General features: G+C 44.0%; 1 protein-coding gene across 8 annotated transcripts in view; it reads right to left on the reverse strand.

Annotated features, from left to right (window-relative positions):
• Positions 1-5,885: 5,885 nt before the first annotated feature.
• The window catches only part of ZNF423 (zinc finger protein 423), a 193,673-nt gene continuing 172,796 nt past the window's right edge, over positions 5,886-26,762 (reverse strand). For all 8 annotated transcript variants that reach the window (XM_072346064.1, XM_072346066.1, XM_072346068.1 and 5 more), the window contains 2 exons: positions 26,565-26,680; positions 5,886-6,514 (listed from right to left, as the gene is read on the reverse strand). In XM_072346064.1, the coding sequence (XP_072202165.1) occupies positions 6,485-6,514; positions 26,565-26,680 (146 nt within the window). In that variant the 3' untranslated portion in view covers positions 5,886-6,484. The remainder of the gene's footprint in view (positions 6,515-26,564; positions 26,681-26,762) is intronic.

The following is a 26,762-nucleotide window of genomic DNA, read 5'->3' on the forward strand; positions in this document are numbered from 1 at the left end:
AGCAAAATCCAACCCACCCCTCCTCCTCTCCAAACAAAATAAAACGAGAGTTTTGTTTAACAATACAGAGAGCCCCAAGCAGTCTCTCAGCGTGTTGCAGCTCCTGGCCACGAGCGAGCATTGCCTCGTGCTTTGCAGGGCCCCAAGCAGCCTGGGGGCTTCTCCTCAGGGCCGCGGGCCAGGTCATCGGTGCTGCATGGCGCAGCGGCCGCCTGCCGCGGGGACGCAGATGGCCGGGGACAGCAGGAGGAGGGGACAGCAGGAGAGCAGCGGGGCGGCACGTCACCGCCTTGGGAGGCAGCGAGCAACCGGGACAGACAAAGCTGCCGGAGCCACGCGGCGTTGCGGACGTGCCGGCCTCTTCACCGGGAGATCCTGGCTGCAGGCCGGCTATGTCCTGCCTGTGCCCTAAGGAGGGACTGGGACCCCTGCACGAGACCTCCTCTGCCCCAGCACTCACAGAACAGAGGGGAAGTGTTTGAGCGATTTTCCTTAGAAATCTGATTTAACACGGTTAAATCATAGCTCGTTATTAGGGCAGTGAAGACTGTCAGTAGTCTTGGAGGTGATGCAGTCATTACCTCATCCTTCTCTCAGAATGCTCAGTGTTTTTCCTTTGGATACTTCATCCAGACAAGCAGTCTTCCTCCTTCACCCTTGCACCGCAACTTCTAAGCTTCAAGAAATGCCAATTATTCACAGATAAGTAGATAAGAGACGAGCAATGGCTGCCATTTACCAGAAGGGTGTCTTAAAGAGATGAGAATTATAGCAATTTTGTGGATACAAGTAAAAGTAAAAAACAAACAGCTTCTTAAAAGGCAAAAGTGGGAAGAAAAGAGACAAAGTGATGAGGAAAAAGTAGTGCTGCCATCAGCTCTGATGTTCTCCTGCCCTACATCCTCCTGGATTGGAGCAGTGCAGGAGCTGCTCAACCACCCCAGCTTCAGACTTGCTGAGACCACGCACATGAACTGTGCTGCAGCCGGAGGAAAAGCAAGCTGCAAATGTAAAACTTCCATCAGATGAGAAGGAAATTGCACTCACAGAGTGTTAGGGAGTTTCACAAAAGTGGCTCCCCAAGACAAAAATCCCTTGTACTTGCTGGGTAAAGAAGAAAGAGGAGAACGGGGGGAAAAGGCTTGGTTTGATCTGAAGAGTAAGGCTGTATATTTAGCATGTGATTCTGTGAGCACTGGAGCTGCCTTCCTGTGGATGGATGATGTCTAATGCCTCAAGACTGCTGTGCAGCCAGGAAGGAAAGCCAGCTGAAGCCCAGTAGCTGCTGTAGCTCCTTCCATGTAGCTTTCTAGGATCACATGCATGTGCTGTTCTCACATGTACTTCCATGATGGCACTTACAAAGTGTTTCTCTTGCTCTAGCTAAGTACTATCAGAAAGCTGTAGACAAGACCTCCACATCTCAAACACCGCTACAGCTGGTGAGTTGTTCTGTGGTGGTAGAGAAGGAATTGCACAAACTCTACTTTAGGATGTGGGCCAAATGCGAACACTACTTAAAGCAGGGAAAGAACCTTCGCTGCCTGTGCCAGAGAGAGTGACTTACACATACTAAAAGCCCGATGAATGCATGCACCAGAAACTGGTCTGCTCTTAGTTGGGCAGAGTGAGATGCACATTTGGGACACTGGGACACACAGATTCACTTCAGTGGAAACAGCTCCTAGGGGGTGGATTTCCATTAACACCTGTGGTGAGCAGGAAGGTTGTTGAAAGGGCAGCCCTTTGCCTCAATCATGGCTCAGGTTTTCTGTTGCTTTCCCACCAACCAGCTTTCTCATCCACCACCCCAGGGCTGGGGACATGGAGGACTCAGGATGGGTTATTTCCTACCCAAGTCATTTTCCTTTCACATTTCCTCTGAGCTCAGTGGGCTGACCTTTGCCTGTCCTCTCAAAGGTGCTCCAACACGAAATGATGCATCACTCCCTCCATCAGATGTTTCCCAAACTTCTTCTATTTCCCCTTCTTCTAGAAGCAATGGACTAAAGCATTTGCTTTTTCCAAAACTCTACAGCACCTGACAAAAGGCTGTGACCTCTGTGGCAAAGGTGATCAACTATGAACAGATCCACGGTGTAAGAAAAATCTTATTCTGCTTTTATGTTTGATTGGTGAACAGAGAAGTAACTACAGATGCCTTGAAAACAAAATACAAATACGTAACAGTGACTACATAGGTATTGAGATCAGAGCTTCTAGGATACGTATGTAGCAAAGCTAAATGGAAAGATCATTCAATGTATAACAGCTAATATACTGGACTGCTACAAATAGAAGCCTGCTATGAATCCATTTCTAATACGGATTTATATTTTAGGATTTACCTCAGCTTGTAAGGTCTGAAATAAACTGTACAATTTTTCTTTATGCATTCAAAACTTGTTTTCATTGCTACCAACATCGTACTGGACTTAACGCCAGTCAGATCATAAAGTGACTCTTTGCCTGAAGTCCTAAATTGCCTTTTGCCTAAACTCTGCAGCAAAGAATTTCAGCAGTTCTGGTTTACACATACCTGTGAGTCATTTGCACCACCTGGGCCTCGAACAGCTGGTCCCAGCCTGCGTCTGCTACACTGCTGCACAAAAGCCGATCTCCAGCACAGAAGCTGTGAGTTACACGGATAGGGAGGAAGAAGTTGTGGATTACTGAGTCTCTCCATCACATTTTCCATGTGTTGTAGCTGTTGAAATACAGGTGCATTTGGATCCAATATATCTGACTGTTTTCCAAATGCCTTTTGTAGCACTTCTTGGCTGCTAAGAAAAAAGGGGAAAAACCTTAAATGTACTAGAAGCTGTGATATTATCTTTCTCCACCTGCACAGTTAGGATCTGTTTTCCCTAGGAGCTTTTAACTGATACAGGAACTATATACTATGCTGGCAAAGCACTCCCTGGTGTGACTGCAGCTATGCCAGCAAAGCTGTGTTTTGTACCAGTGCAAGGCTGCGCTACCCCCACTCCCAAGTGGGACACAATGGCACAGAAAAAGCAGCCGCACAAGACCACCAGACAAAGGCCCCACATTGCACTACAGAGCTGTCAGCTGCAGCCCGGCTGGGTGCATCTCCACCTAGGGAAGCTCAGCCCTCACAAAAAGAAGGGGCAGACAGCAGTGCTGCACTCAGGCACAGGCTGAGAACGTGCACCTCTGGGAGCTGCAGATGCCCAGTGCATCACAGATGCGGCTCTCTGGTGAAGCAGCAGAACAGACAGCTCTCCTTCTGCTTCCTTGCAGCAGCATTCATCCCCACACCCACAACTAAATCTTCTTTAGCCCATTAGAAAGCAAGTGTCATGACAGCAGAATCCCTCACCACAGAGTGTGCTACAGTTATGATAATGACTTTTTATGTGGGCCTGGTTATATCCAAAATCCCACAACTCAGTCTCAGGAGATGCATGCTAAGCATCCCCAGACTTGGTAAATAATGTCTTAAAAAATCCAGAAAGCAGCATTTGTCCATTCAAACAGCACCCAAGTACTGTAAGATACAGATATACTGATACAGAGCCTTTGCAAAAGAGGTCTACAGCTCAGTTTTTTCCAGCTTCATGGGTGCAGTTCCGCTCCTCTCTCTGATCTCACTCATGTTGCCCACCAACAAAGCTCTTACATCACAGAGAATACGAAGCAGGGCCACAGCCCCTCAGGCCTGAACTTTTTAATGCTAGGGTAGAAACCAAACTATTCCTCCTCTCTACTGCTGCCCTTCTTCCTCACTCCTGAACTGGGGAGGATTCCAAGCAGATGCAACATGCAGCATAGACACACACCTGCTTAGCACCACCAGGCTGAGCTTAGGCCCCAGCACACTGGCCCTATGCCCACCTTCCCAGTCAGGTGGAGAAAATTACACAGCTCAGAGTAGGATCCTCACATGAGGGCATCTCCATCTCAGCGCAGTGAACGTACACCTAGTTATCGGTAGTCAGCAGGGAGATGCTGAGACAAAGACACGAGCTCCAGCACAACATTGGTAAAGCAGCTTTCAGAGTTGCATGAAAACATCACTTCACCCTTGGGATTCCCAGCACAGAATCCTTTCCTGAACATGCAAACCCACATCTAACTTTTCACTTCTGAAGCACTGCCCAGAAGCAATCAAGTACCATTCCAAACCCAGCATCAGGCAAAGAGCCTCCTTTTTCGGTATCCCTGTTGTGAGAACCTCTGCCCAGAAATGCTGCCTTGCTTTTACCACAGAGGGAAAGATGGCACACAAACTGTTACCAGAGCAGCTGATGTATATTCCCAGATAGTTTTTTCTTAGCAGGGCATGACTATGAGACTGTACTGCAAGACGCTCCAATTCCACATCTTAAAAAGTTGCCTTTGAGTTAAAAGCAAGCATACATTGTGAATGAGATTAGCAAACTGGTGATTTCATTATCTAATTTGTTAATAAGCATTCCTACAGTGTCCTATGGAGAAATAATCAAGTAGAAAGCCGACTTTTTTAGAAATGGATCGTTTCAGTAAAATGATTTTGTTGCATGAACAACATCAGCAGCTAAGGATTACCCAGATGAAAACCAAACTGTCCTCCTTGAAATTAAGAAACGTCATTTCCAGTTATAGTAGGGCTCAAATTTCTGCATCACATAAACAAAATGTCAAGTCTGAACTCTTTCTGAATGTCCACGCGATGCTATTTTAGCAGAATAACTGGCAGATTAGGAAATGAACCTGCCCTTCGCCCCAAATGGGACATTGCATCATTCTTCTAAGAAAGTGGAAACTTTCCTCAAGCCAGAATTTGCGCCTGCTCTGGTGTTTGTTTTCTACCAGAGGGGATAACCTTGTCTTGGTCATGCCTGGTAGCCCTCCTGTCTGTGCACAACGTTCCACTGTCCTGCTGGAACTGTGTGTGTGCAACACAGCTACCAACAACAGCAGAAATGTGCAGTGTCAACAAGCTGTGCCCTTGCACTTGTTAACACTTACTGCAGGAAGTTATGTGGGCATAACGCTTCCTTGAAAACATTTTGTACAAAATATCACAAACATGCTCCAGGCACAGCCACAATACAATGACAACAACCAGTAGTGCTTGCTGCAGAGCGTTTCAGATCTGTGCTGATCTAAGTGCACATGTTGCTACGCTGCAGTCCTGCAAAGCCTTGTACATCATGGGAATGGGTAACCACATTCATTTCAGCTGTCACAACTGCTGAATGTCTTCCACAACAATTACGGTTCATTCAGGTAGGAGATGCTATGACTATGTCTCACTAACTTTTCAAAGGTGTTCACGGTGTTTAAATGCTCATTTCTCTGACTGGAGATCTAACTTACCTCATTACCATATGGCATATTTAAAAAGAAGAAAAAAAAGCCTGCTAATGAGCTGTATTAGACTGTATAACAGCAATTTAAAGTGTCAGACTATGGCAGTTACAGAGGGATACAGTACCTGGAGGTCTAGAAGTCCACGTGATTGAAATACACAGTCTCCAATCAAGATCCCAGAGACCTGATCCAGTATTTGCACATCTGTATACAGTCTGGAAAGCTAATTTTTGTATTAAAACAAAGAAACACAAAGATAGATTCAAGGCACCTATAGACCAACTTCCCTCCATTCTTGCTAACTCTTAAGAGTACTCATAAGGTAGAAACTCATCTTGGTGCCCAGATCTGTAAGAAATATTCTTACCTCAACACAGTCTGCAAAGCGCATCCTGGAGAGAATGTAACACCAGGCACAAGAGCAGGGCTTCTGCTTTCCTCACAGCCTTCCTTCCTCATGGAGCACAGAACTCTGTCGCTGGGTGAGCCACTGGTTTGTACAGTTTACACGTGAGCCAGCAGTGGTGATACGTGGCACGGACCGACAGACAGACCAACTCCAATACTAAGCTCATGTATTCCCTTTATTGAACTGTACTAGTTATTGCAATCAGATAAGTCACATTTATAAAGCAGACCATCCAGTTGCACTGAAACCGATTATATTCATTACATAGTTTTAATCACTGTCCGGTGAACTGGCAAATCCAATCAAAGCATTAGTCTTTAATTAAAAAAAGAAAAAGAAATATTCAGACAATAGCCAAGCAATCACATCACAACGCACAGTTACCTAAATTCGCAATTAAAAAGCAGCTTAAAAAAACACATCTAATTTTTAACTATCAATATAATACAAGAAGCAACAAAGGGCAACAGCATCAAAGCAGATTTAGCTAACACTATAAATTCAGTCAGAAGCAGAAGCTCTAAAGTACACTAGCTGAAGCAGGACAATAAAAAATACTGAGCATGGAATACTTTTAATCTCTTCCATTAATATTCATTTCCAGCTGCTTATAATAGCAGCGCCTCATGGCCAAATCATTAGAGTTTTACATCTGGGTTGCAAATGACACTTTGATTGGATGTAATGTTCAAATGGTCCTCCCCACTGTGCCACCGTCAAGTCTTCTGCAGAGAGGTGTCCTGTAGTGCCAGTGGCTCACTGTGCGTGCTGGCTCAATGTGTGGTTCTGGAAAGACGAAAAAAGGAGACATGCATGAGGGGCAGAATAATAGAAAGCATGCCCATACCCTCCTACTCAGTACCATTTATGCAGAGCTCAACATAAAAGCTTCTCAATTATAACAAAACAAAATACAGTAAAGAAAAAGTACTCATAAGTAACAGCTGCCAATATGACACATTTGCTTTGTTCTGATAGATCTGTTAATACTGGCATGAACTTAGACAAAAAAATTCTACAAGCCAAGTACAGCCACGAGAGCTTCTTTCTTTTTTCCCCCCCCTTCAATACATACAAAGAAAGTGGTAACACTTTGTGGGCAAAATATGCCTTTAGGGATTCCCTTAAGTATAACAATTAAAAAAAAGTGAATCACTGTGGGAACCTGAGCCATATTGTACTCTTTTATTATCACTAGTAACGGGTGCAAGCGCTGGCAGAGAGAGACACCAGATTGTGACACACACTCCTCAGTCCAAGAAATACTTCAGCAAGAGCAGCTGAACCACCAATTCAGGCAACAGGGATATTAATCCCCAGCAGAAAGAAGACTGGATGAGTAACGCAGAAGGTAAATCTCTTTAAGAACAGACCTTGTCCTACACATTTCTTGCAACAGTCTTTTTTGTTCCTTTCCGGGTAGATCTCTAATAGCCTTGTGTCACCACAGCATCTCTCATCAGAGCATGCTGACCTGTCTTGCCACTTTGTGCTGGAGCCAATAAATAGCAAAGCCAATCTTGAAAGCGCATTTGCAGAGCGGTACCAACTCACTAACATTTTGCATGCTGACCAAAACCCCAGTCCTTCAGATAAGCACAGCTTTATTTGTATGATTATTCAACTGCTGGAGCAACTGGAGAGGAGCTTCATGGTGAGCTTTCATTGGACCAGGTCCCCAGGCATCCACAAATATAAAAATTCATGTGCATTATTTCAAACTTATGCAACTTCACTGGTTTCCATCTGCCTAATAACAGAGCTGGGAAAGTCCGTCAGCTTGAAGAATATGTTTTTAAACATGAAATGAATTTTGAATCCAATTATTTATTTACAGTAGCAGTGCTTTAAAATAAAGTAAGATATTTTAACTTTTAATAAATCATCTGGCTCTTCTAAATTATCCACAGTTACATCTCAGTCAGGAAAGAAAAAATGCTCCTCTACTCTATCCAGAAATGACATCTCCCTAATGAAAAGGGTCTGTGGAAGGGGCTGGTGGGCGGCATGCAGCCGTGACCCGGTTTGCAGTCAGCATTTCTGGCCTGTGCACTCCCAAAAGCTGACCACCAGGTGTCAGAAGTGTTGCTGACTTTCGACATCATGACAAAAGTTACCTGCGATATTGTACAGACGGGCTGAGAGGAAACTGCACAATAGCGGTCAGGCTTTAATGTGACAAAAGGTTAGAGAGAAGGCAGAGGAATTATAGCTGGAGCACACTCAGAAGGATCCCTTGTGAAATTAAACGACAATCAACTGACGACAAGAGTAAAATAACTGCATCTTGTTTAGCATAACATCAGCCCTGTGAACACAGCCCCAGCTAGTGATGCTAGTATTTCAGAATCAAAAAGGAGAAGTACTGTCCAAAGGCCTGGAAAACCTATTAAGGGATAAAGCACAATATCTGAATAATATCAACTGAAGTGATAGCTGAAAGGGCTTTCCTTCTAGACAATTTATCGTTACCAAACATAAAATCCAATGGCTTTTTACTCTGTTATACATGCAGATTTTCCTAGCTTTAAAGAGGAACGACCTTTGCAGTGATAGGTGTTATCCTGAGATCAACTAACAACTTATAGACGGGGATGAATGGAACCCTACAGACATCGTCACAGCACCAACAAGAAGCTCGTCCACTAAACGTAACTGGAGAAACATTTACAACTATTAAAAACACCACACGAGGCACAGGGAGCACTTTAACAATGGGCATTTCTAGTGCACTTCATTACAATTCTATTTTTAGTTCTTCCCAAATATCAATAAAAAGAGTGAAACGTTGACCATTTTCCAATCGAAAGCAGGCTACGCGCAGTGGACAAATCCATACTTATTTAGGTAGTGTCATTTAAAAGATAATGCACGATCAGCACTAGATGCATGACGCACAGTCTACAGTCAGGGAGCATGATTTCAAACTTGCGTGGCTGCTGCATTGATTATACCAGGCAGGTCAATAAAGGAATGGTATGTGGCTCTTAATCTGATAATGAAGCTTTCATTGTGAGCCCTCCCTCCCCAAACATAGGTTAATAATACATTCTGAACACTCTTAATGCAACCAATACACTGTTTTTGTGAACCGAATTTACACACAGTAACATCAGATTATACTCAAATCCTGCAGCTATTCAGAGCTGAGTCAGACAGGAGCCATGCTATAGAGCCATCTGCGTAACACAAATAAAACACACACATTCCATATGCAGACTGTGATTTTGTTTTACTGCCTTGGGAATGGACCATTTATTCCCTTTGCAAGCATTATTGGCAATCAATACACCGACTAGTCCCAGGGCCAAGCAGTTAATAAATAGAGCCACATCTTACAACATTTTCACAAATGTATCTGTGATGTCTAAGAAGAAAAGAGTCTGAGCATGCGGAATCCTCCCTGTGTCTGTCTGGGAGCAGATCCTGCACAACCCATGCTCACGTAAAAACCCACCAGTCCTGCACACCCTAGGGCTTATGAGAGACCATGTCCCTGCGTGGGCAACTGCCTCACCACCACTGAAGTGTTCAGAAGATTCCCAAAAGCCTGCCCATATCCTCTGCAGCCAGCACAGGTTTCTCACGTAGGGCAGTGTGTTTCAGACCACACAAACATGCCTCCCAAAAAAGTCTGTTAACCTCTGTTTCCTACTGCAAGTCGCCATCACATCACATCTTGCTTTACTCACTCTGCCCTTTGTGTATGGAGCTTACTTGAACCACACTTTGCAGAAGTCAAAAAGCATCCAAGATCAACATTTATGTCTCTATTCCCATGTGTTCTTTGCATGTTTAACCCATGCATTGCGTGCTTACAAAAGAACTTTAACACTGGGCATCTCTATGCATGCCTACTAACAAATTGCCCCCTGCTGACCTTGATTTCAGGCCAGTTATAAAAGTTTACTCCTGGCAGTGACAGGCCTTAGCAGAAATAGCTCACCCCTCTGCTACTGTCAGCTATGCCAGGATGAAACCATGAAGTCCAGGAGGGACCAAGCATCTTGAAATGTGCAATGCCACGGGAATGCTTCCACCCACGTAACCTTCCGTTGACTCATCAGCAAACATCCCACCCCTTCTCGACAGGAGGGCGAGCAGGAAGCAGCTCTCATGTGACTTGTCGATTCCAGAGTTTATATTGAAAATTAATAAACATACAACTTAACGGTGATTTCCAAAGGAAAATACAGCAGCTGCAAAAATGAGGGCTCTCCAGGCATGCTTACGCACGTATTTGCACATCCATGTGAGTACACATTTGGGGCTGGCAGGAGGCAGGACATAATTTGGAAGCTGAGCATTAAAAATGGCTCTTTTCGGCTCCTGTTAGGTCCCCAGGTTTACGCATGGCTCGCAGCTGATACCCCACAGAATACATCATTCTGAGACATGGCTGCAGCTGGAAAATTCTATAGCAGCACTAAGTCACCTGTCAAGATCAAGTAAGTCACAGCTTATTTATAGGGCAAAGTTGGAATTATTATTATTATTATTTTTTTTTTCTTAATAATCACACAAAATGGATCGCAATTCTGATAGCTGGATCAGGAGGAAAAATGCAACCACCCTGAGCCCCAGGGCTGTCTCAGTGTTTAAGTGGAATTTTCTACTTGCTGCACAATCCCCAGATGAACCATTTGCGGAAGTATCTGTGACCAAGGAACTGGGCGACAGGTTTTGCAGGAAATAAAAAGATTTCAAAGAACGGTTGGTTACTGTCCCTGTATGCACTGATCGCTCTGCACATCTTCCCTGGGGACACCCCCTGCCTGCCCTTTGGATATGGATCAAGCCACTTGTGCAGGACACCTACAACGAACAGTTCTTTTTCTATGTGCATTATTACGAAAACACTGGCATGACATTCTCCATTTTCAGAGCGCTATGTCAAGAAGAAAAGCATTGGCCTTGAAAGATGATCACTTACAGCAGTTAAAGGAACTCTTACAAGCTACATAAAGATTGAGAGAAAACACACAGAGAGAAAAGCAGCACATGACGGAGCCAAGTTCCAAGCCATGCAGTCAAGCTGGGAGTCTCCCACACTGCAGCAAAATTCCCTGCCAACAATTCACAGGTGTACTTCATAGGAGCAGGTGAAAAAAATAAAATGCAACTGTGAGGGGGGAGGGGGAGGGGTGATAATGGTCTGAGGCCATAATACATCCAGTCTATAGTGCCACTGTGTATGTGTTACACATTTAGGTGTTTCACACCAGCCATTTCAGAGCTGTACCACCTATGCACCTAAAAGACCACGTTACACAGGAATAAAGAAACCACACAACAGGGCTGTTGATGCCCACTACCCTCGAATGAAATTCATAAGCCTTCTAAAGTTTTAAGTAGAGGCTGAGGCTTCAGTTAAAGGTTGTAAAACTCTCTCATTCCAAATAACATTAAAATGTACAGAAATCATTCTCCAAATTATTTCAACAGGAATTACAGAGACAGGATATCTATGTGACAAACAGCCAATGTGAAACTGAACTGGTAATCGGGACATGTTGCGACCCATGACTGTCTGAGTGTGTTGGGCACCAGGGAGCAGCTGCTCCGTGAGGGAGACACTGTGCATGGCTGCCCCATGCCTGTGCAAGTTGCTCTGGCACCGCAAACCACCTGGACTGGAAGCATCGACTTCAAGAGTGCCATGTGAACACAGTGGTTGGCCATTCCTATTCACTGCATTTTCTCCAGGGTGAGGAGTCCTCTGGCTTGGGGCAAAAGCCCCAGCAGTCCATCTGCCCAGCAGGGCTGAGGCACTCAAGAAGCGATCCCACCATATAACATCAACACACACATCTTCAAGACAAAAACTAAACCCCAAATTCAGACATTGGCTTGGGGACAAAGTTCAAGTCTCACATTTGAACATAAATGTAAAAATGAGACAAAAAACCTCCCAAGTGCTATGAGCAGAAGTTAGAGTGTCTAAATATTTACGAAATACCATCTGCAACATTCTTTTTTTAAAAGATGCTTTGCATCATTCGAATTCAGAATGGTCCAAAAAGCTCTCAGCCATTATTCTTCACAGATGTACATGCACAGGCACTCACTCTAAGAGCAATCCATAACCATCAAAATCTTTATGTCTTGACTTTATAAAGAGATTACTTCAGGCAGAGGACACAGGACAAGCCTTGCTTTAGCCAATGAGGATTACACTCTCTATGGAAAGCGGTGAGCCTTAAATTGGTGCTGCTCTAAATCCTAAACTGGAGAGGAATTCAGGGGATGCCTTGACCCAGAAGAGCAAGAGGAAAAAAGCTAAGTAAAAAAAAGATGAAAAATAGCACACTAAGGAGAGGAATACAAAAAGGAGAGAAAGGAGAGAGAAGGAGAGCAAGCTTGCTTTACAGGAAAAAGTGATTTATTTTTATTTTCAATTTTTGGTCATTACTCTGCCATCAGACTAAAGACAAATCACCTTTGCACTCCCTTGCAGTTCATATGTGCTTATTTTTAGAACTGTTTGACAATTATCCAAGGGTCTACGACTAACAGATGGCCTGTCTTAAAGCCTCATATGTTCACTAGTTTGCACTTCTGACAAACAGTAAATGTACTCAAGAGTGTGCCATAAACAGGCTGAATGAATACTCAGAACACGATTTAGTTAATACACTTCATTAGAACCGATAGTGGTAACCAATGCTTCCCATAAAACCAAGTGTTAATTCCCCTCCCAATTGCTTCAGGTAACTCTTACCCAATGACATTTATATGTTTAGATCCTACTTTCCAGGAAATACAGCATCACTTCTTCCCTTTCCCCTGATACTTCACCCACCACATAAAATGCGTGTAACAGCTCAACTCCAAGTTATCATGGTACTCAATAAAAAGAAATTGTCAGGCAAGACAGGCTCACATGTCCCTTCTTTATCTGAAGAATCCCTTGAAACTGAGGTAGGGACAAACGAAAGGTGCCACATCCTTTGTGAAAGGAGAAGTCTGCCTGTGTTCCTGCCTCCTTCACATCTCTTATGTTGCCGTGTGCTTCCATGGTTCAACCTCCCCTTGCCCCAGGTTCTAGCATCTGATAACTTGCCCTACCTTAGTCAGTCCCAGCATTAGCACACTTTGAGCTGGCACTCCAACAAATGCAGTTAGGAAGCTGTCCTTTACAGTGCATTGAACAAAAAGCCAAACCAAAACCAAAAACAAAAATCACTTCAAGTGTGTATGAAAATACACCTGGAGGTTTGGTGCCTCTGAAAGCTAAGCCAGCTATTTCAAACACACCTCAGCACCAGCCACCCCGAGTGCTTTGTCTGAAGTCAGTAGGTTCAGAACTCGTAGAATGCACACATGGAAAAAAGCTGATCCACGCATGGCCAGCTAAACACTGTTGGCTTTTTTGTTTAGTAACTCTTTTCCTACTGCTCACATTTCTCTATATTGAAATGCAACTGCCCGAGCATTGTTCTTTACAAATCACACGCACGCACTTGAGCACCACCCCCCAACCCTCGCCTGTCTTTGTTCTGCATACACAGGTCTGTGTGCTCGGCTGCCGTGCTGGACAGTCCAAACAATTTGCCATTCTGCCTCCATCCTGACATTGCTTTCGTTAATTCTAACATTTTCTTGAATTTGGATATCCATTTCCATGCTATTCCAGGTCTGAAACATTACCTTTTATTACAAATACCTTCCTTACAGTTATTTTCTCCAGTGCCAGCCTTCCCTTGCACTAGCTAAGGATTTTGTGGATGATTTATGAATTTAATTTCTCTTCTAATTCAGGTTGCACAGTCCTAATTGGACTCTGACAATGTGTTTCCCCTTTCCACATGAGACTAATAATTCAGTACCGTCAGTCTTCCTGACCTGACATCTCTTTGTATTCCCTAAAAACTCCGAATAAAACAAGGTGATCCTATTACAAGTGGACCACAAATACTAGCTTAAGCCTGGCACAGCATCTCACATTCCATTAAGTATCTCACCGGAAAGTCTATATGCTTCCTTCAAAAACACGGGGTAAAATGCTGGAGCACAAAAGCAAACTGAAGCCTTTGGGAACATTTCCTTACCACGGCACTTTGGAAATAAAAACCACAGGAGAATATATTATTAAGAAATACGCAGAGACTTCTGTTAGAGAAACTCACTGTAAACACACTCTGATTCACCGAGGCACCCAATGAAACAAGGGAGCTAATAATACCTGTCCCGAGGGACCACACGCTCCTGAGAATTTTACTCAGAAATGCAAATGCAACACATCCGTGTGGCTCGGAGCCTGCAGTATGCTACACACAGGATCAAAATCGGTGGAGGGAAGAACCGTGTACTTCTCCATGTAAAGTGGGGGGAGGGCAGATTTCATTACTGTTGTCAGAAGTCCATGAAAACAGTCATTTTAGGATTCCTATGCTCCTCCCACAGCCTCAGCATTTATCCCCGGTGAATCCCCATTTCCCCATTTTTGCTGACCCTGACAGAAGGGATGCTTGCAGGATGCCTGCATGCTGCCCAGCAATGCCCTGGTGTTTCAGCCTGGGCACGGGAAGCCCTGTTCCACAGGAGCTGCTTCCACCCCACGGCTGGCACCCACCTGGCAGGCAGTGGCACTTCGTGCTCTGCCCGAGTCTGAAGAAACTTCCACTGTTGTGCTAACAAAAGCAAACACATGTTCCAGTGCTGACATACTTTATATCCATTTCTGGGTCCTAAGCAGGGAAGCACTGCATTACAAAACCATTTCCAAGGGCTGAAGCACTTTCTAGGAATCTTCTTAGCTATTCCTCTCAACACCATAATTTGTCGATTTCTTTAGGCCTATCCGAAGCACATCCCATTAACCCCTCCTTGATCTAAGGTAACACATGACACAGAAGCCCAAAACTGTTCATTCCTTTGGGGGCTGACATCATCACTGTGGGACACTTTGCTCCTCTTCTACAAACACTGAATGATTTTTAGAAACTACTTTAAACTGAAGGGAAACACTTCACGTAGCACCTTTAGCACTCGCCAGTCAAAATGCACAGACAAAAGCTTCACTGAAGGACTGTTTCTATGGGAATACAAACCAACAAAAGCCATGACATTCAAAGTTGAACCTAAAACTGGCTCCTTCACTTACCCTGCTGTTCCTTGGCATGGCAAGGGTCAGTGAACAGCAGCTGATTTTTTGTAGCTATTTTTCCTGCAGCAGTAAGGTATTCTTGGTGGCAAGGACTGGGTATAAAAGAGTTTCAGCCTTGATTGTGAATTTTAATGCAAACATTAACAGGGGCACACCTTGAGCCTTTACTTAGGCAATATCTTCCATTAAGAGCCATGGGAGCTGCAGCTGAACACAGTTCCTTGGACCAAATAAGCAAGTGCAGAAAGACTGGCTCCAAATGAGGTACATCTATCGGCATTCAGTTACAGGTAACACAGCACTTTCATCTGTGATTCTTCTAAAAAGCAGCAACTAAAGAAAAACCCTCTCTAATGGAATACAGATGTGACAAATTGTATTGCTTAGCATTATGGATGCATTTTTCTTAAAGGCAGACGAATATCCCCATCACATGGTGGCCACACACTGCTCAGTCTGACAAAACGAGTGGTCAATGACCTGTTGCCCTGGACACAGTGGCTGTTATTGCTGATTTCCAGTTTCAAAAGGGACATAAAATCCTCCAGTACAAGTCTCTGCTATAAAATAGCAAGGCCATAGTTTATAGAAGCACTTTACATGCCTCCCCATTAGCACACACGCCACCGGCAGAACAGGAATCTGCAGACAGAGCTGTCATCAGCCCACTGCCCACTGCCTGAAGGAATTAACCCCAGAGGAGCTGTTAGTATGAAGGAGCCAAGGATGACTGGTTCCCATAAGGAACAGTGGGGCCAAAATATCACCAACATGAGCCGTCTCCTCAAAGGCATCACGAGACAAAGCAAGGAGGCAATGTTGCCATGCTGTATGAACAAAGTAACTGTAGCTGTTACAAAACGGGATTTTCCAGGCTCTGCAGCACTGACCTATGGGTCTATATGCCACCTGCCCAGGACACAGCAGAGGACACACGAGATGCTCTGCAGAGAATCAGCTCAAGCACTGCAAGTGAATAAGCTCAGGACTGCTGCTGCCAAATATGGGCTGGCACACACAGAGGTGGGGTGGCAAAGCCTTGCTGAACCCAGGCTGATGCTACACGACAGCAGGAGGTATCTCTATGCTGAGCACATCAGTATATGTAGTGTTATCTGTATCATCTGGGTTTTTCCAGCAAAGCCCCATCACTTCACTGTGGATGGGCAGTTTCCTACATTTCACGTTATTCTATCAATATGAAATACGTGAAGAAAGGATTAAGCTCAGCAATCAGCCCAGGAGCATTTGCTACATGTGTTGGGTCATGGCATGCATGCGCTCAGCCTGCACATAAAGCACTGCTGTGCCACTTTGGTTTAACACAGAACAGGCACAATCTAGAAAAAGAATGTTTTCCAAATGATCTCAATTTCCTCCTTTCTCCTCTGGTCAAGGTGCGATATGAAACCAATCTCAAAATATTGTGTACTTAATGCTCTGTTTTAACACCAACTGAATACACTTCTCTGAAAACAGAACTGCTGTATGTTTCTGTACATAACTCAGCTCCACGAGAGCGAGCTGGACTGCAAATACAACAGCTTTCCTGCCAAAAGCACAAGGTGCAGGCAGTGACAGCCCTGTGCACAAACCCAGCTGCAGGCAGGCAAGCTACCAACTTGCCGGATCATAGTTCCTTCTTTTGTTCTTACCAGGCCCCATTGTTTCCTGACCACTCACTGCTCAAGCTTTATATCCAACCTCACAGAGCAAGGACAGCAGGTATGCCAATGAGGAAGCAGCCGGTAGCAGTCTCTTGCTATTTAAAATGGCCCCAGGAAGGCTGCCCAAAAGGCAGGACCGGGTCCTCAGCTGCATCCAGCTACGATGGGGAAAAGCACTGCTCCCTCACCTTTCATTGACCAAGAGCCAAACCACGGGGTTAAACCCTAAATCTCATACTTGGCATAGCACAAGTACACTCAAGGCCTTCTAAATTTCTTCATGAAACTATTTTTCAGACACCTTCTAATGGCAGAAGCAGGGGGGAGGGGGTGCTCCACCAGCACTGCAGGAGTAGGAAACTGTGGTACAGCATCAGTCCAGGATTTCCTGTCTGAAATCTGGGCTTCACATATGAAATACAATATACACACAATGCCTGTACACTTGCCATACATTTATTATCTTCCTGGGGAAATGATATAAAGGACAAAAGAGACTATGTTTACTCCCTCCCCCGCTGCTTTTACAATCTAATATTTTATTTCTCCTGGACATAAATTTCAGATTTAAACAAAATCCCTGAAACCTAAAGATGCTGCACAATAGAGGCAGGACGGTATTTCTTTCTATTTCAGAGACTGACTGCTTAATGCATTGCTCTGTTTACCAGTAGCCTTGAATTTCTGAGTTAAAAAGGAGACCGTTACACTGTGACAGACCCCAGATGTAAATACAGGTGGACTGTGATCACCTTCAGACAGTTAAAAAGATCTGGTTACTGAAAATGGTTTAGACTGTTTATTATTATTTTTTCCCCCCACAGAAGCCATACTGGGGAATTCTTTTACAACATTGTGCTTATACTGTAGCTACATATCATTCACATCTCTCAAAACTAAGTACCTTTCTACGATGTAAGAAAGACCTGCAATTAGAAACACAACCATGTCCTCTTTAAGGAAAAGAAAATAACCAAAATCCATGTCCGAACCTCTCAGCAGGTTAAGACAGCAGCGATCTTAAGGAAACTGAAAAAAACCCAGGGTATAAATTCATGCTGTTACAAAGATACCCATCTAACTAGCAACTGAAATTGATGAGTCCACTGAAAGGTGATTTTCGAGTCCACTAACGTCTGTCTTCTTCCACTAATAAAGTAAACGCTTTTCAGTAACTGTGCTGCTTCTGAATGCTGATTTCTGTTTAAGTAGGCTTTGGTTTGGGTTCTCACTACCAAAAAAATAAATAAATTAAGATGTGCCTATCAAATATCTTTTCTCTCCAAAGGTCAAACCAAGCTTTTAAAGAACAAGCAACATTTCAAGCCAGAGAGGACAAAATTCCAATCAGATAAATGGTGTGTGTAATGACTGAGAACCATGGCTGCCTCAGGTTTCTTGAATGGGCTGTAGGGTGGAATTTGGCACAAACAGTCTGATGTTGAAGCTTACATCTCTTTTACTGCAGACAAGAAATTCACTAAAATATATAAATAATGAATGTGGCTGGGGATCTCTGCTGGTACTACTGCTGGTTCTGCAAGATGCAGGAGCAGAAACAGGCTGCTCCATGTTTTTGTTATTACTGGATCCTTGTTCTCCCGACAATAAACACAGCATATTTTACCTGCAATGGCTTCAGCAAAACATACAATATAAGTTTCAGCTCTTTAAAAGTGCCAGCAAATTGCAGAAAGATAAGTTACAAAGACGTACCTAATTTGCTGTGATGAATTGTGTGCATGCTTCAGTGATCAAAACTGCAGCTGAGACCTATTATATTTAATGATCTAGACATTCCTTGTGAAAACACTGAGGCATATACTCTTATGTCTGGACAAGCACCCCTGTTTTGCTCCAACAGCAAGCAAATGAAGAAATGGAACTTCTAAAAGCATACTGTACTCCACCTTGGATGAGCTGTTTAAAACAGACTGCTCAAGCTCCGCTGTTTTCTTTCTTAAATAGTGCTTATATTCTGCCCTTTCCAATGCAGCATCCCTGCTCCTTTGGATGACAGTGATACTCACAGGAGGAAACAGAGCTAACCCACGCTCAGAACCCAAACTACACTCCATATCCATTTCTACTGCAAAAAACAAACAAAAAACCCAAACCAAAGTGGCTGCGTTAGAGAACTCCTCTCACCAGCAACAACAAACAAACATTGTGACAAGACTTTCTGAAGGAAAAAAAAACAAACACTAAAAGAACAGAAAAAGAAACAAATAAAACCCCACATTATTTTATTTGCCTACATACTACAAAAGCATTCTCTTTGTTACAAGGACCATGCCCTGCTTGGGGCTCTGGTGGTGGGAAGCAGTAGTATCTGGATCTGCTGTCCCCAGGGTCACTGCTGCTGCACAGCCAGCTGTGCTGATGGGCACGCTCACAGACCCACAGCTTGCAGCCCCTCTGTGCCTGGCTGCAGGCAGAGCAGACTTTGTACCACCTTCCTATGGGGACAGGAATTTCACCTTACGAACACATCAAGGACTTCTAAGTAAAAGGTCTGAGGTTTCCTGAGCTCTCAAGTCTGGCTTCTCCACAATTTTCCTGCACAGATTTGAGTGCACTGTTCAACTTCAGACTTGCCAAATTTGTAAAATAGGGAAGAAAAGAACAAGTGAGGACAAGTAAGTTTAATTCATCCACAACTGTAAAAAAAAAAAAAACAAAACAAAAAAACAACTAATACAAATCTGCAGAGAAAAACCGCACAAAGTGCAGATCCACAAATCTAAAGGCTCATTTTTCTCCCTCCCTGGTCAGTTTGAACTTTTTTTTTGTCATTCATTATTCAACAGAATGGAGCAAATCATATCTTGTGTGTTTGACTCCAGAAATGAGGATTTCAAAGTGCTTTTTCATTCACCCGAGGAGCTGCTAAATACTATCACAGCAGTAATTTGCAATAGTGTGCTAAAGAACGAAGAAAAGGTATTTGTTAATTGTTGACATAACAAAATTAATTTTCCATCCCTAAACTTTTTCCCATCTCTCCTGTGAGCTCTGATGCAATGTTACCGACTGGCACTGCTGAAATGCCAACTTGCATTTCTCATCCTTAATTTCACTCTAAATGTCATTAGTAATTGTTATTGCCAGACCAGAGAGTGCAATCTGGTCTTTCCGAAAGAAAATCTATTTCTCATTTCTTCTCCTGTGCTTCCTCCTTTTGGTCAAGGATGGATGTTTAACATGCCCACGTGCTCTGCTTCCAATAGCAGGGAAATCTGGAAGTAAAACATTCCTGCTGTATTTATTTACCCACAGTGTGCCTGAATCTTTATGATTACCAAACCGTATGTTCAGAGGGGTCTTTAAAGCTTAGCTTTCAAGCACACTAACAAGTCTTAATTGAATAAAGCTAACAAGTGCAGGAAGGAGACATCCTTTAATGTACACATACAAACCCCTCTCTGGATTCTTTCATCAGTTCCTTCTTTTGGTGGGTAATCACGTTGCCAAACAAAAAGCAAAACCTTTACATATAGTGTCTTTCCCCTCTTCCTGCCACATGTGAAAAAAAACAACAAAAACACATAAACAACAAAGCAACAACCCTCAGCCTGGATGTGTACAGCACAGCTCGCTTTGGTCTCAGCTAGCATGTCACATGTTCACCCACAAAGCACAAAGGGCTTCCACCACAGAGTGGAAGCAGAGGTTGGATGTGTTCAAAGGAAAGTCTGCAAGCGCACGAGGTTGATTCCCTGCACACCTCCACACTCCACATGGCACACTAGAGATTTACAGCCATGTTCAGCACCCACAGAGTTTGGCCTCCAGCAGCAAGGGGAGAACGGCACCCTGGCACTAGGACTCCATCCTGGGAGGGATGTGTGCCATGTGTGCGCCATGTCAGACCTTTAAGTGGCTCCGCAAAATCAGCATGTCTTACACACATGTATTGACACTGCATTATAATGTATATAAAATAGTTCAAAGCTAGGCTGCATTTCCATATCCATTAACTAAAGGCATCTTAGCTCAGAATAAATAGACATTTGGACACTTCCAGCCAGGAATTGTGCTTTCAATAAACACAATTGATGCATATACATTGTCTCTTGGCGGCTTACACTCATGGCCATCTGTTGGGATGGCATGGTGCCTACACAAAAGTTGGTTGGACCCTTGCCTTAGGGCATAGATGACAGGCAACAACGGGTTTAGCTGGGCAGCCTGAGCGCCAGCTCCAAGTGCCATCTCTGCTGTAGGAAGCCCCTTCTGTGTGCCAGCGCTGCCACATTGGAACGACATGCCTCCTTACACTTGATCACACATGTTGACACTTGGGTGCACTTAAGTGCATTAATGACTCAAACGATGCCTTTCACCTGGCTCCCTTTTCTTCCCCCACTCTGCATCACTGCTGGGCTTTCCGCACAAGCTAATGCCAAGTTAGGCATACTTTGTTGGCCAGGGCTAGCCACAGAGCGGCATTAATGGTGCAAGAAATGAAGGCCTTTTTAATTGTGGGACAGCTACTGATATTCCTGAGCTTAGGCAAGTCTTCACAGACTTGAGAGACCTCTACATATCTCTCTGAAGAGATCTCAGAGATGATAAAAAAATAAAATGAGGCAATATGATGGCCAGAACTTCCTTTCCAAACAATAACAACAACAAAATGCTGCACCTTGTAACCACACCAAGCACAGGGCACTTTGGGATTTCTGCATCACCCCTCACACAAAGCAGGAGCAACCTGGCTGTACAAGGGCCACCTCAGCCTAGGGACAGGGAACAGAATGCTGCCAAATCACACAGAGGGGCTGGGGTGCCTCTCTCGCTTTTGCACAGCATCCCCCTCCTGGGCATTAGGCTCAGGACAGAACTGCTTCTGCTGCAGAGCCCCAGCAGCATTCCCACAGCTCCACAAAGGCACTTCTCAGCACTGGGCACTATGAGAGCCATCTCCCGACCCTGAGTTTGTAAACAGCCACACAGATCTCCCCCACTTAATTCAAACCTACTGAGATCCGCAGACCCAGGGGGCAAAACTCTTCTGCACGGTGACACCAGAGCAGAGGCAATGCTTCTGGTTTCGTAGTCCATAACAAATGTTCAGGCAGACAGACTCAACGTGATGGGTATGTGCCTACAGCACTTTTAATTTTTAATTATTGTTAGTTATAATTATCTGACTGCGTCTGAATGAAACCCAGCAATATGGCTGGAATAGATTTTGGTGTTCTTGTAATTTATTAGCTTTGTAACTACTAATAATTAAAATTTAACAATACTCTAAGCACCACGGCAACGTTTTTTAGAAACGCAGGCCAGATCTGCTCACATCACTGCCTGGGTCATCCTCAGGATTTTAAAGGAAGAATAAACAGTAAAAAGAAATAAATTAATCTGTTAATGCAGAAATGGAAATTCTGTCCAAAACAAAAAGAGATTTTATTTGTAGAAAGCTGCTCACATATTTAGTTGATGCTTCATACGGAGCTTAGAAAGAGCTTGTGGTTTGTTTCCAGCTACTGTGTTGACACTGCAGTCCTGCTAAGCCCTGAAACAAGCAGGGGTTACATAAGTGGGAGGAGCGCTGCTCTCCCGGTCCTGTCGCCCCACCACGCTCCCCTGTCCCCAGGGAAACATCTTTTCTGCAGCAGCATCAAAATGCCATAGATTTGCATTTCCCTCTCTGACTGTATAAACACTCGTCCAGAAGCACTGAGATATTTCAGGGTCTCGTAAGAACAATTTGACTCCTATTTAATTCAGCTTTCTCAGCCCCCCAGGAAGGAGGCAAAGCTTGTTTTTTTCCCAAGTAGGAGCTGGTGACAACAAAGGGTTCCAAAGAGCTGGGTGCAGACCCAAAATCTCTTCAGTATCTCTTCTGTGCTCTGACCAGTGGTGGCAAACAACCTTTGAATGGAGCCTGGGGGCTCTCATTCCCCACCTGCTTCTCTGCAGGGCCCAGGGAATGTTGGCAGCAGCAGCTGGCTACCCCCAGCCTCACAGCAGTGCTTGCAGGGAGGCCCCAGGGCTGCAGAGCGGCACCTCCATATTTCCCATGAGGGCCTGTCGTCCCCGGGTGGCTCAGAGCAGTGCCCTGCTCCCCTGGGCAGCACGCAGCTTAGTATGAGATGTGTCTGACACCAAGCTGACATTAAAGGGAGACTTTAAAAAGAAAACCTGCTTAGGGCTTGAGCTGCTGTAATCAGTGGAAAGAATCCCAAGGACTTTGATGTGGACCAAATCAAGCCCCTGGAGGACATTCATGGTAAATCATTATTAATATAACGAGCTCAATTTCTGTGCAGCAGCTCATGCCTGTTTATAGATATATGAAAATTGCCAGCTTTTCACATAAAATAAAATGAGGAAGGAGACAGACCACAGTGTTAACCAATGAGCCATAGTAGCCACTCTCCTTTTGATACATGCTCATTTAAAGGACCTGGGCACCTGAAATGACAGCGAATTCCTCCAGTGAAGCTCTCTTAATTTAACAGTTTGACATATCTCCAAAGCTGAGCAGAACGAAAGCCCTTTACCCATAACAGGCACTGAAACAGCTGAACACCTGTGCTAGGAAGGACCTGGCAGTACCCTGCTCCCCCGGTACCTGGATTGTGCGCATTGTTTATTGTATCCCTTGCCTTGGTTTTCATCAATTGTAATCATTTAGGAGGAAACAGTATGATTAACAGAACACAAGCAAACAGCAGGAATTAATCCTTTAAGTACAAATACTCCATTGGTTATGTGATGGCTCCTTGGAAAATGCAGTGGCAAAAGAGCACACATGAAAACTCTCCTTCAGGTTCCTCTAAAAAAAAAAAAATAATAAAATCACCGTTCAGTCACATTTTGCTTATTGCAATTCTCAATTCAAGTAAGTGAGGAGGCACATTCCCCAGCTGGGGGCAACGCTGCAACCCTAACCCTCAGCCCCCAGTAGGTACCTTATTTCTGACCCATCTTTGGAGCAGGCAGGGCTCCCTGTTATATTTTGAACATTAAAGACTAGAAGTTCAGCTGTCAGAGGTCAGCAGTCCACCCCCACACCTGCACATTCCATGTGCCACAATGGCTCCAGCCACCTCCAAAGAGCAGTGCTACAGCCCAGGATGGGCCCAGAGGACTCTCCTGCCCCACTGGTGAAGACTGCCCTCCCTATTTCTCCACTTCAGCAAGCGCTTTCAGCAGGATGCATGAAGTGCCATAGCCTTGATGTATTATGAATTAGGTATAAATTTACTTCTTTTTTTCCAGGCCATTCTCATCATATTCATAGATGTCAATCTCTGCAAACAGGATGTGAAAAACAAGGAGCTGCCAGCCCTTCTTCCCCTGCCCTGAGGGCACCCTCAGTTATCACACTGACTATTTCCACTATGCTTCGTATTTAACCACACCGTGTTTTGTTTCCTCATTTCCAATGAGATAACGTAAGCAGCTGAATAACCGTTCTGTTTTCTTTTCCTCTGGCAGTATTAGCATAACCTCCCTGACTCATCACTCCAGGTTCACACCAGAGTTTCCACAGCTTATAAAATGAGCTCTGTTCCTCCAAGCTTTCTTAAGCCTTGGTTTTACAGCTCCATCAGATAGCGTAAACTTCAAAGCACAAACACACGCTAAAATACAACCGCTAGTTCAGAAATGAAAAGAGGGTTTGATTGTTGCAGGAGTGTTATGCTGCTGAAGCAGGATTTGCCCCAAGCACTGACATGTACACTTGGAGTGGGGAGCTTTTCATCACATGGCACACACACACCTCTCTTGGCATGCACTGTGTTCAAGATAACTGTTAGAGAAACGTTTACAAGTCAGCGGGGTAATTCATACTGCTCCAGGACATCTCTAGAAGGTACCTCTTCCTTCACTGCATGCCATTCTCCCCCATCTCCTCCTTTTCTCTGTTTTTTTTTGCAAGAATGACATTCAATTTCTCCTTGAAATATTGGAATACTCACTTTTCTAGAAGTACTTCCAATAATCTCACTTAAAAATACAAACAGCAAACAAGGCATCAGTTCAGATCTTAACATAAAAGGAATAGCTGTTATTTTACAGCAGTGAGATGAGAACTGAAAAGTCAAATTCATCAAGCAGGCCCACGAGGTGGATGGCGATTTTCCCCCATAAGAAACACACTGCTAAGAGACTGAATGGTTTATGCAGATTTAACTGGAGGCTCAACAACTGGTTCACTAAAATAACACAAAATGTTCATCATTCAGCAAAAACGTAACTAACAGCTGAGGAATTGGGAATGGACAGCTTGCACGTCGCTGACTGGCGAGATAATCACGCAAGTCAGGCAGATTCAGAAGCTCTGAGTGTTTCTAACTGAATGTTTGCTGCCCTCCTTGACTCAGGTATTTGAATTAATAAAATCCCTGGCATCAAGTGAACACTTTTTTGAATCACCACTAAAATAAGGACCGAAACTGTGCAGCTAAGTATTAAATTTTCATTCAGCCAACCCCATTCAAAGCTACTCGGGTAATTATTTTAAGTACAGAAATTTTAAATGCACACAAATCCTGCGTGAAAACTGGAAAATTACAATTATAATTTATCTGATTACAGCTGCTATTTGCAGCAATTTTGCAATGAACAACACTTCAGAATTGAAACACTATGTAATTAAACTGTTAATTGCAAAAAATAAAAAATAAAGAAGGGGCGGGGGAGCCACTGCTAAGACTATAATTTAACAAGGTTCTATTTAGTTGACTGTCTGATTGTAAAGGTTAATGCAGTGGCACAGGAAGCCAGTCCACCCATTTTAATTGTGCTGGCACTTTGACCAAATACCACTTTAAAGGCAAACTGAGATGAAAACACTGGCGTTACAAACCACTGCCGCCTTCACAAAATGCTCCTGGTGACAACACACAAACCCAAATCTGCTGACTGTATTCAAATATTAACAAGGTATAGTTAAAACTTTTGTACACTTATGCAAATCAGGTTGCTAGAACAAGAGAGAGAAAAGATTCCCCTGGGAGAAAAATAAAAATAAAATCAACAAAGTGAAAAGATCAACCATCCTTCCGCAGCGTGACAGCATGACACAAGAGGCAGCAGCTTGGGAATTCAGCAACATAAATAAAAACCCTCTAAAGTTTAAGTAAATTGTGTATTATGAAGCTAACAGATGTAAATGAGGCACACGGTTCCATTCTAGGAGAAGGCCACATCTGCCAGCAGACAGCGTGCCATAACAGCGCAGCTCAGGTACAGGCACCTGATGGAGGGCAGGGCAACACACCTACAGCACAGCACCGTGTTTCCCTGTGGGACTGCACACACACAGGGCTTGTTCTGCGCTTGGAGCAGCACAAAGTTAATGCCCCGCAGTTTCCGGCCTCTCAGGGCTCAGCACCAAAGGTACCGACACAATTTAAAACCCAACCTCAGCAATGCAGCTCCGGAGCATCCCCTGGGAGCAGAGCTCCAACAGCACCTCCAGGTCAGGGTCCAGTCCCTCAGAAAGCAGCCAGGAACACGGGACAGGCTCCAGCTCAGGAACAGGTAAAACCGAAGAGACCACAATCCCCAGGGAAACCACTATGTGATGCCTAGTTAGCAGAACCTGCTGCTTATTAATGTGCTATTGCCTTGGTGGAGCTGCTAATGAAGCATCATGTTCAGCTGTACCCACACTTTGCTCTCACACCTGGGTGGGGGAAAATTCCTTTACTTTTGACTTAGCAGTGAGGAAGGGGAGGGCAGTGTACCATTTGCTTAGTCTTTGTATGTTAATCAGTCCCTAAATTATTAATAGAGAAAAAGAAATTATTTACAAGGTGTTTGACATAGACATGTCAGGATGTAGCAACTCTACTGTCAAGAGGAATACTCATAAAGAATCATGATATCTGCCTTGTCTTATTTACTTATTTCAGCCATGCTCAAAGACCCTTCTCTCCTGATAGCACCCCAGGAGGCAGGAGACTGAGAGTTTAAGAGCAGGAGAAGAGACCGTACTGGGTGTGCACTCTCTCCAGTTGCTGTGCAAGGGTGAAGGCTACACACAGAAAAACCAATAGCCTTGGCTTTGTTTTTACTCCTCTTGCAAACATACCTGAAGCTCTGTTTGAAAGAAGAACTTTTGTGGGCACTGGGAACAGTCATAAATTTTATCTTCCTGTCCATGGACTGCAAAGATGTGCTGCTGCAGTTTATTCGCCTGCACAAAAACTGAAAGAACACAGTACAATTAGTTAAAATTGCTTCATATAACATTTCCCATCTTGAACTACACTTTTATGACTGCAAAGAC

This window comes from Excalfactoria chinensis, chromosome 11 (assembly GCF_039878825.1).
Source record: "Excalfactoria chinensis isolate bCotChi1 chromosome 11, bCotChi1.hap2, whole genome shotgun sequence".
Lineage (NCBI taxonomy): Eukaryota > Metazoa > Chordata > Aves > Galliformes > Phasianidae > Excalfactoria > Excalfactoria chinensis.